We start from the raw sequence: 9,923 nt of genomic DNA, 5'->3' as shown, positions 1-9,923 counted from the left end.
TTTTGTTCTCACAAACTTTCTGTGATTTCACACAAATATGTTTTCACCGCAGAGAAAGTTTCTGTGAATATTTGTTTTTGTTCTCACAAACTTTCTGTGATTTCACACAAATATGTTTCACGGCACAGAAAGCTCCTGAAAAATGCAGAAAATATATATTACTTTCTGTTCTCCATATATATTTTTCCTGCATTGTTGGAATTATTTTTTTGCTGTTTCACAGAAATATTCAATAAAAAAGCAGGAAATATCAGTTGCTTTTTCTACACCTTCTTTATTGTCCAGAAAACTGTTTTACAGATGACATACTTGCAGCAGAAAACAAATTCTTGGTACAACTCTCGCTTTCCTTAGTTTACATTGTTCTTGTAGCGGACCCTCAATTCACCTTGGACCATGCTAGGCCCATACTGATGCAATAAAACTATTGAAACGTTTATTTCCATTCGTGATTGATTAAAATGCAGCTAAATGTCTTATTCAGCAAGCGAAGTAATAAAATGTTACTAAAAGTCATACTCGGCAAGTGCCCTAATGAGTGCGGCGACCTTTGGTGAGAGAGAGTGCTGTTTCTTCTCTGTTTTCTCAGTTTTCGTGCCCCTGGCTGGGTTTATTCCAGCGATGGCCCTGGAAAACAAATCAGTTTTGGCTTTACTTTCAAGACCACAGTTATATCATACAACTTTCATTTCGAGACACGTTGTCTGCTGCATGTAGCGGCCTTCACTTCAAGGAGTCCCTTTTCTTCCCCAAAGTCAAATAAAATCTGAATGCAATCAAAAAATATCAGCCTTTGTTTGGCCCGTCGCAGGAATGTTGCTCTTAATGGCTCACACTTCTTCAGCTCACTGAATTGTTGTTAGGAAGAAGCACACAGTTCTACAAAATAGATGCTTCACGTTAGCTAAAGTACCCAAAGAAAACTATTGGCAAAAGAACAGAGCCTGTTCTTACCTTTGGGTGAACTCCATGGTCCGGCTCGTATCGAACTGGTATTCAATGTTGAAGGCAAAGTGAGACACGAACATCATCTTGAAGGCCTTCGCTGCAGTGGACGCCTCAAAAACTGGCTGGCCGTCAATGGTGACGGTAAAGGACTTCGCAGTGAGAAAGCTACATCCTGCACAAATATGGTACTGTTATGATGTGACTGTCATTGCATAAATTAAAAGCACTACCTTTAGCACAGATGAATGGTGAGCAGGGTAGGTCTCCCAGGTCCTCATCGGCAGCCGTCTCCTTCATGGTAAGGGCATAGTATGTGTTACAGCAGTAGCCTTTACAACAGCTGATTTAAATTTATGGTAAACGCACAATGTAGATATGCATTGTTAATATGTAAGTTAATGCCTGAATAGAAGCACTGAGAAAGCCTAGAAAACTGAAAACATCACGTAGTTCACTGCACAATTTTAATCTGTTACTTCTCTAGCTACTGAAGTTCCATAACAACATCCACTGTCGACTAGAAAGAAGTGGCTCAAAATGCGGACATACTTTGATTATGACACGCAGAAAAGTCGAGCGGCCTGGCTGAACAACATGGATGGCAGTACCAAAATAAGTGCGATGACATGCATTTTTGTGGCTTCATTATTCCAATTAATAAAGGCTTGTTACTGTAGACATTTATGCAAGAGTTCAACTAATCATAACGCTTACCTCCAAAAATTTGTAGAAGAGGTCTTCCTCTTCGTCCAGTAAAGCAAGTAACAGCAGTGGGGTGCCTTCGTATTCAGCTGCAGCCGACCTTCTCTCAGTCTTGGATGTCTCTATTTCCTTCAAGCACTTTTTGACATTTTCCCTTTTTACCTGGCTGTGGGCATATCGAAAAAGCTGCCTTCCAACAGTTTGCAGGTTCTTGTCGAAAGCGTCTGACATATTAAAGCCCAGCAGGATGTTGACGTGCGAATTCAGATGCCACTCTTCAAACAGAAATGGCCAGTTTTGCTTGATATCCATTATGCTTCTTGATTTGTTGATCAGCAGTCGCTGTGAAGCGTGGGTTTCTGACATCAGCCGAGTGATAAGCACTTCGTTCCGAAATGAAAGCCTGAACTGCTACAGTAAAGAAGCTTTCTTTTCCTCCTGCCGTTCAGTAGTTTCTCCATCGGGTAACTTGGGCGCCCAAGACACGCATCCATACGAGTCTCTCCGCACACTTGTCTTCTTCAGTTGTGGTTCTTCCAAGTCATCTGGACTTGGAGAACGAGTGCGCCTGCAGCTTGCTCGCTTTTTGTTATTGATACAATTTTCCAATTTCCAGAGTAAGCTTTCTAATCCACTTGCGATGACAGTTCCGTTAAGCGAATCCTGAAAGCTGTTCGGGTATCTCCCAATAATTTAACTTGCGACACTTCTTAGAACTTTCCGTCCAGGTTTCGGTGTGATCTCAAGTATCTTGCTGCTCATGATTCTTACTATTTCATTTAAATCTTGCTTTTGTGGCCTTTTACCTTCTTCACACGACTTGATCAGCTGGGCTGGAAACGCATTCCATGGAATTATCATTTCTTCCGGAGCAGCAACACTGCAGGCTTCTGTGTCCATTGATGAACTCGGAGCTTGTGGGACAAACGTAATTGCCTTCATCCTCTGGAGAAGCATTCTCCTGTTCACAGGGTTGAGAAACATCAAGTCGTTTTCTTCGATGTACTGAAGATGCTCTAAGCACTGCACACCACATTCCCGCAGTTTTGCCGTCAGTTGATGGACGTCTTCTACGCCCAAAGTGGGCAACCACTCAGCAATAAGCTTTTCCAGGTCTATTGCCTTTAACCTGCCAGTGGGAAACGAACAGAGATGGAAAGACCAATCATTGTGAAGTGACAGCAGATGCTCAAATTAAAGTACATCCAGCGGAGCATGTTTCAGAACGAAAACGGCATATTTGCTGCATGCAGGCTTGTACGGGACTAGTGGCGCATAGCTCAGGAGAGAATTTACATTGATACACCTCATTGGACCGTCGGTGTTCAAAATGTTGTAATACATCATTGCAGGCTCATAAGATGTCCTGAGAGTTTTCAAAAGAAAAAAATATTCTTTGCATTGGGAAAGAATGAGCACAACTTCACCAAAGACGAGTACACCTTCATTTCGGGAAATTATGACAACCATTTTCGTCCTATACAAAACACTCCGAATAGTAGCTTCGGTGGCTGTGAATATGGCCTCTTGGCCGAAAAGAGACCCACTTATAAGGCTTCTTACTTCGGGATCATAAAGTTCAGGCACATATGCAGATGCATTATCGAAAGCATCAGTGTCTTTTCCAGAGCCTTTATATGCTTCGAAGAGCTGATGGCGAGTAGACAACGTGAGTGTAAGATTCTTATAATTCTGACAACTTCTTGCACACATTCTAAAGTAGCTGTGTTTGCTTTCACAGCGCAACGTCCACATTTTGACAAGAGGTCCAAACTGCAGCACTAGATGAGGATAGTGTAGCAAGTAGTGGTGCTTTGGCTTCATGGGAATGCCAGGAAAGTGAGCTGCTCTTCCTGTTATATAGTCTTCAATAACGTCTTGAAGTCTCATGACCATTGCACGGGGAATTGTCGGCGCTGTAATCAGCAGCACTATCTCGGAAAGGAGTAAAACCTGTTGCCATACTTCGTTCTCTGTGGACTCTATGTTTCCAAGAAAAAACAATGGAACAAAGCGCAGCATGTTCCAGTTTTGGACGGCATGACCACTGAGTGTCTTTTTTAAATGAAATTCACATGATCTGTCGTTCAGGTCACTGTATTGAAATGGGAAGCGGGATATCCGTTGGTTCAAATCTTTCAGTGAAATCCATTTGCATACAGTAACCAAATGGCTTAGATACAAAGCAAGGTCAAAAGAAACAACACCTTCAAAGAGATCATGCGCTAAACATGGTGGAAGGCCAGGGGCACAGACGTGAAAATACTTAAGCTCATTGAATAATGAGTTGAACTTTATCCCGTTTTCAGCACCCATGTTCTCGGTGTCCTGCAACGTCTGAAGAGAACTTTCATAACTGGCTTTTGTCCGTATCTCAAAGACACCTGATAGAGCTGCTGCCGAAAAAAGGTTGTCTCTTCCCGCTAGGCAATATCGACAAATGTGCTGTGCTGTGCTGAAATTTTCGACAAATCCACCTACTCCATGACTTCCCAGGTTATCACCAAGAATTGCAACCACTGTTCCAATCAGATAGGCTCCCTTTGCAGTGCAGAACTGTCCAGCTTCCAACTTCTTCAAATCATCTAGCAGTGGTGAAAATACTTTTCTCTGACCAAAGTACACAAAGTCGCTTTCTTTGCACAGTAAGCAAAGCTTGATGGTTTCCATTGAACACCGTCTCCAAGGATAAAGGTTGCCGAGCATAAAATAAACAGCCAACTATTTGTGCTTCTTTTTTGCAGACCCAAGAGGGTTAACGGCTTCAAATGCATCTTGAAAAAGTATTATTTTTAGAGCTTCAGGGTGGTCACGAAAAAGGAAAATATTCTGAAAAGCCAAGCCATCGGTGAAATCTGCCAGTGCACCATTTGTGGCAGGTAGTGGATTGTCACAATCTGCCCTTACAGATTTGTTCTCTAGCATAGCTTCAATGGTTTTTAGCAAAGGCACATAGTGAAAAACTGCACTGATCCCCTTTCTGTTCTTGCCTAGGTTCATTGCAACTGCCGCTACATAGTGCAGTTCTTGCTCAAAGTATGATGCGCGACTATGTTGGGAACGAAACGTTCCGTCAGGTGGCTTGTGCAGATTAGAGATTATATCTGCTTTAACGACATCATCCACAATCTTGTTAATTTCTTGGTCGCCTACACCTGCACTCTTGAGTTTGTCTTTCAAACAGGAGGCAGTTGCACAGAGATTAGCAGTCTGAATATCATGCATAGCTTCTGCAATAATCTGGACAGTGCGCGAAGGCACATGACATTCAGAGAGTAGCCTGATGTACAAGTTAGCAAATGCTTCCTTCACACCCTTCTTGCTGCTTCCTGCGTCGTCTTCGGACCAAGCTGCTTGACCGTCTAATATCTCCCCTTCTATGGCTAATGTCATTTCTACTGTTGGCAAGTACAACTGAGACACATCTGTGTCGTGAGCAACTGCAGCTGATGGAAGGTTCGACGTTTGTGCAAGAGGAAGCGACATGCATTGAATGTTTCGCCCATGCAAACGAGAAATATGCGAGGAAAATGATGCTTTGTTCTTGTATGTCCTTCGGCATCTGGGAAAAGGGCACTTCACTTCCATGCCTTGAAGAATGTGCCACCTTAAATGGGCTACAATCGACTTGTAATCGTTGCAAACTTGAATGCAATTATACGCAGTGCAAACAAGGTCAACCTTCTGTGTTGCAACAGCAATGCCAGCAGTTTCACCCGAATCCCTTATCCTCTTATGCTCACGGGCTAAGTGGCTATAAAGTGAGCCGATCTTGCGGAACAACTTGCAGCAATGCTGATATGGACACTTGATGTTGAACTGGCTAATATTTTTATGCAAGGCAGCATGCTTGAGGAAGAGTGAGACTGTGCTGATATTGGCATGGCAGATGCTGCAGGTATACATTTCTGGAAAGACCAAAAAACGGTCTTTTAAAAAAAGTGCCTAGGTTGTAAAATATCATGCTTGCTGTGGCCGCAATTTATGCACCAGAAAATTGCATGCAAAGTTGACATTTGCGACATTGTATGTATGCTTCAATACACGTCTCGTTTAGCGTTCCGTGCATCACCCAAACATATGCCAATGAATATGGACTACACTCATCTTTCAATGCTTTCACAAAACAATGTTCAACTTTTATAGAACAATAGCATTGCTGGCAAGTTATCTGTTGTCAGAAACAGTCACATTGCTCCAGTGCACTGCAGAAAGTGAATAAAGGACATGTTGCGTTCGCAAATATGAAAGAAATCATTTTCTTAGACACCTCTGGCTTTCTGTTTACCAGCTGCCCCACTTCGAACTGCCAGCAATATACAATACTTATAATTTAAAGGCTTATTGGTCCCTTTATCAGGCTTCTTGGTCACTTTATCGATCAGGAATAATAGCCTGGCCAGTCAGAACTGGGTTGTCTCACTCATGAATGGTTCTTTAGTCACAAAAAAATGAACTCGACTTAGTTTTTTTATTGCAGTCCGAGTTTTGTGACAATCATTTTGTGACCTCGGCGGAAAGTTTTGTTTTCTATTTTTTTTTCACCTGACCGTAGTTTATGCCGTGCGCCTGGAATCGTCTGCGCCGAGGACGAGGGAAGAAAAGTCAGCAAAGCCGAATAGCGGCCGGCCGTCTTTGCATGGGTGGCCATATATCGCATCGTGGTGGAGCAGCGCAAAGGACGGGACACAAGAAACAAGGAAGGACGTACACAGGACGTACACAAGGAAGGACGTACACAGCGCCTGTGTACGTCCTTCCTTGTTTCTTGTGTGCCGTCCTTTGCGCTGCTCCACCACGATGCAACAGCACCAACTAGCCCAGCAACTTGCTCTTCTGGCCATATATGCTTCGCACGAAACGCAGAAGTACTTCAGTTATGCGAACCGCTTGGTTGGTACGCATCAGTTGTCAAGCTCACTACGAGACAACGTTTACCGTCCAATATTGATATATGATATGTGTACAGTTTTGCCGAAAATGAGCCAGGATCGAGTGAAGCCGGACGGATGATCCCTGAAAGCTAAGCTTATGATCGAGAGCGATTCATGGCCTCCGTGAAAATAATTTTCAGGCACTATCGGAAGGGCGCGCAGCTCACATATACTTAATGCGTGCTTGCAAGAATCATGCAATTTGCACGAATATTGTATGTGTTTGAGCATACGTACGTGTGTTTCAGCTATGTCCCCGCTAATTTCGTAAGCTGCTTTCTGGCCAAATAAATCTCCACCGGTGAGCGGTTGTGCTGGTACTACAAGATGTGTGCTACACAAACCGATTAAAACGTACAATTAAGCTTCTTGCCAGTATTATAACTTTCCCGAAGCGATTCGCAGCTATGCCGGTGACGGTCGAAGCTAACGTCGCCCGCAGACAGAGCAGCTGCATGCAGATTTCTGCAGGACCGTCAGAGTCGCGCCGGTACAACCACAGCTGCTAATGGAGATACCTTCAGCACCTTCAAAGTCGTGCCGGTACAAACAGAGGTGCTGACGGAGATCCCTTCAGCACCTTCAGAGACGCGCCGGTGCAAACAGAGCTGCTAATGGAGATGCCTTCAGCACCGTCAGAGTCGTGCCGGTACAAACAGAGGTGCTGACGGAGATCCCTTCAGCACCTTCAGAGACGCGCCGGTGCAAACAGAGCTGCTAATGGAGATGCCTTCAGCACCGTCAGAGTCACACCGGTACAAACAGAGGTGCTGACGGAGATCCCTTCAGCAACTTCAGAGTCGCGCCGGTACAACCACAGCTGCTAATGGAGATGCCTTCAGCCCCGTCAGAGTCGCGCCATTGCAAACAGAGCATCCATGCAGATTCCTTCAGGACCTTCAGGTGCATGTAGAAGTGACAGTCAAGACTCCTGTTGGCTCCCTGAAGGAACTTTGAAGGATTTCTTGACCGGGATGGCGTCACTTTCGAAGACGTTGAAGACTGGCATGACCAGTTTTGAGCGGGTCGCCGATTTCAACCAGTGGAGCCCTGCGCAGAATCTGCGGAACGTGTATTTCGCCCTAGAAGACGGAGCCAATACATGGTTCGAGAACAGGGAGGTCGATATCCAAATCTGGGATACCTTCCGCTAGCAGGTCCGGGACGCCTTTGGTAGCAAGGACTGCCGGGATAGTGCGCGGCCCCTTCCGGACGCTCGTGTACAAAACCCTAATGAGAGGGTTGCCATGATCTCCGAGGACGTGACCCGTTTGTTGGCGCGCTGACCCAGATATGGCTGAATCCACGAAGCTCCGCCACCTGATGCAAGGTGTGAAGGACCAATTCATCGCTGGTTTGGTCCGAAATCTCCCGCTGACTGTAGTCGACTTCATCAAAGTGGCGACCACCATTGAGCGGGCCTTGCAGCAGCGGTGCCGCCGAAATGACTCCTTGTGCGGTGAGCGAAGCGCCAGTTCGGCTTCTTTGAGCGTGTCCAGCGGCAATTCATCGCTGCGTGAGGTCATACGCGCGGTGGTCCCTGAAGAGCTCCAGAAACTGACCCTTGCCTCGTCTGTTCCGACGGCTGCGGATCTTACCGAAGTCGTGCGCGGCGAGATTCGCGGAGCGTTTTCACCGCCTCCTCCACTCATGGCGGAGCCACGCCCCATGAGCTACGCCGCGGCTCTCCGTAACTCCGAGTTGCCACTTGTGCAACGTTTGCCGTACCACCCGCCGCCGCCAAAACGCTCCGCCACCGTCATTCTACCAGCGGCCCGAACGAAGACCTGCCATGCGTCATCCGGCCCGGAAGGCGGCTGCTTGGCGCACTTCTGACCAGCAGCCGTTCAGTTACCATTGCCGGGAAGCGGCCACCTGTATCGCCGTTGCCGCTACCGTGAAATCGGACTCCAGGGTTTCCCACGTGACGCTCCCTGTCCCCGTTTCGGTGAGCGACCCCACGAAATACAGGAATACCTTGCTGCCCACGGCACCACCTCTACCCGCCGACCACGATCCCCGTCTCCCGCACGCATCACGTCGCCCAGCCGCCAGGCTTTCTCAGATGAACTGTGGTGCCGGTCTCCATGCCCGCGCCGGGGAAACTGAAAGCGGCGACCTCAGGGGGAAGCTTGCTGACAGCAGATATAACGAAGACCCCTGAATGCCGCTGGAGCGCGATGCCGAGATCCCGATGCCGCCGCAGCCTGATCCTGTGATACCGAATTTTCCTGAAACCGGTGCACTTTTTAGCGCCGACCTCCGCCTTCACGTTGACGGGCACCCAGTGACTGCTTTAGTCGATACAGGCGCAGACGCTTCGATAATAAGCAAGCACCTCGCGGATCGCCTCAGCAAGGTAAAGACAGAATGGGATGGACCTCAAATTCGTACTGCTGGCGGTGACGTCATGCCGCCTGTCGGAAGGTGCACTGCTCGAGTCGCCATTGCCAACTCTGCTTTTGTTGGCACTTTTGTTGTTCTGCCGCACTGCTGCAAACACCTGATCCTTTGAATGGACTTCTTGCGCGAGAGTGGTGTCACATGGTACAGAGCATTTCAGCCGACACGGAACCACGCAGTGCGGCCCTGCGCATAATCGTCGCAGATGTGACCGTGCCTCCGTGATCCCGTGCCCTCGCTACCGTCATCTGTGCCGACCGGTGCAGTGCTGACGGCATAGCAGAACAGAACACTGCGCTTGTGCTCTCTCATGGGGTCTGCCTCGCGAGAGGCATCGTCACGCTACGGAATGGCCTGGCAGATGTCCTTCTAACGAATTTCGGGACAGAACGGCAACACGTCGTCAAGGGCACTGCGGTCGCATACTTCGAGGGCATTGCCGAAATTAATGACTGCCTTTCCCTCCAGAGCGAAACGTCCACTTGTCGCACACCTCAGTTGATCCTCGACGTGAACCCAGGCTTATCCCCAACCGATAGGAAAAGCCTAGTCGGCCATCCGCATCGGTTTCGAGACTGTTTCTCGTCTCCGTCGGCAGTCAAACAGACGCCTCTCGCTAAGCACCGCATCATAACAGACTACAGTACCCGATGAATTCGACAAAACCCATAAACCCATACCATGTCTCATTGCGGGAGCGTGACGCCATAACTGAACAAGTCCAAGAGATGCTGCAGGATGGTGTTATTCAGCCATCAGGAGCCCGTGGGCTTCGTCTGTGGTTTTGGTTAAGAAGAAGGATGGTAGTCTGCGATTTTGCGTTGACTACCGGAAGCTTAACCAGGTTACAAAGAAAGACGTCTGCCCGCTACCACGCATTGACGACTCTCTTGACTGGCTGCGGCACGCGCACTACTTTTCTTCGCTGGACTTAAA

General features: G+C 47.3%; 1 protein-coding gene across 1 annotated transcript; it reads right to left on the bottom strand.

Moving 5' to 3' along the window:
* Nucleotides 1-506: 506 nt before the first annotated feature.
* Nucleotides 507-2,016, bottom strand: LOC149326838 (uncharacterized). The gene is made up of 4 exons (XM_089562969.1): nucleotides 1,663-2,016; nucleotides 1,179-1,239; nucleotides 955-1,120; nucleotides 507-627 (listed from the first exon to the last, which is right to left on the bottom strand). The coding sequence occupies exons 1-4, from the start codon at nucleotides 2,014-2,016 to the stop codon at nucleotides 507-509; spliced, it is 702 nt and encodes a 233-aa protein (XP_089419095.1).
* Nucleotides 2,017-9,923: the final 7,907 nt, after the last annotated feature.

Source organism: Amblyomma mixtum, chromosome 10 (genome assembly GCF_055824585.1).
Source record: "Amblyomma mixtum isolate Tamu chromosome 10, ASM5582458v1, whole genome shotgun sequence".
Taxonomy (NCBI): Eukaryota; Metazoa; Arthropoda; class Arachnida; order Ixodida; family Ixodidae; genus Amblyomma; species Amblyomma mixtum.
The sequence above is the reverse complement of the archived record's forward strand: the minus strand, read 5'-3'. Positions and strand labels throughout refer to the sequence as shown.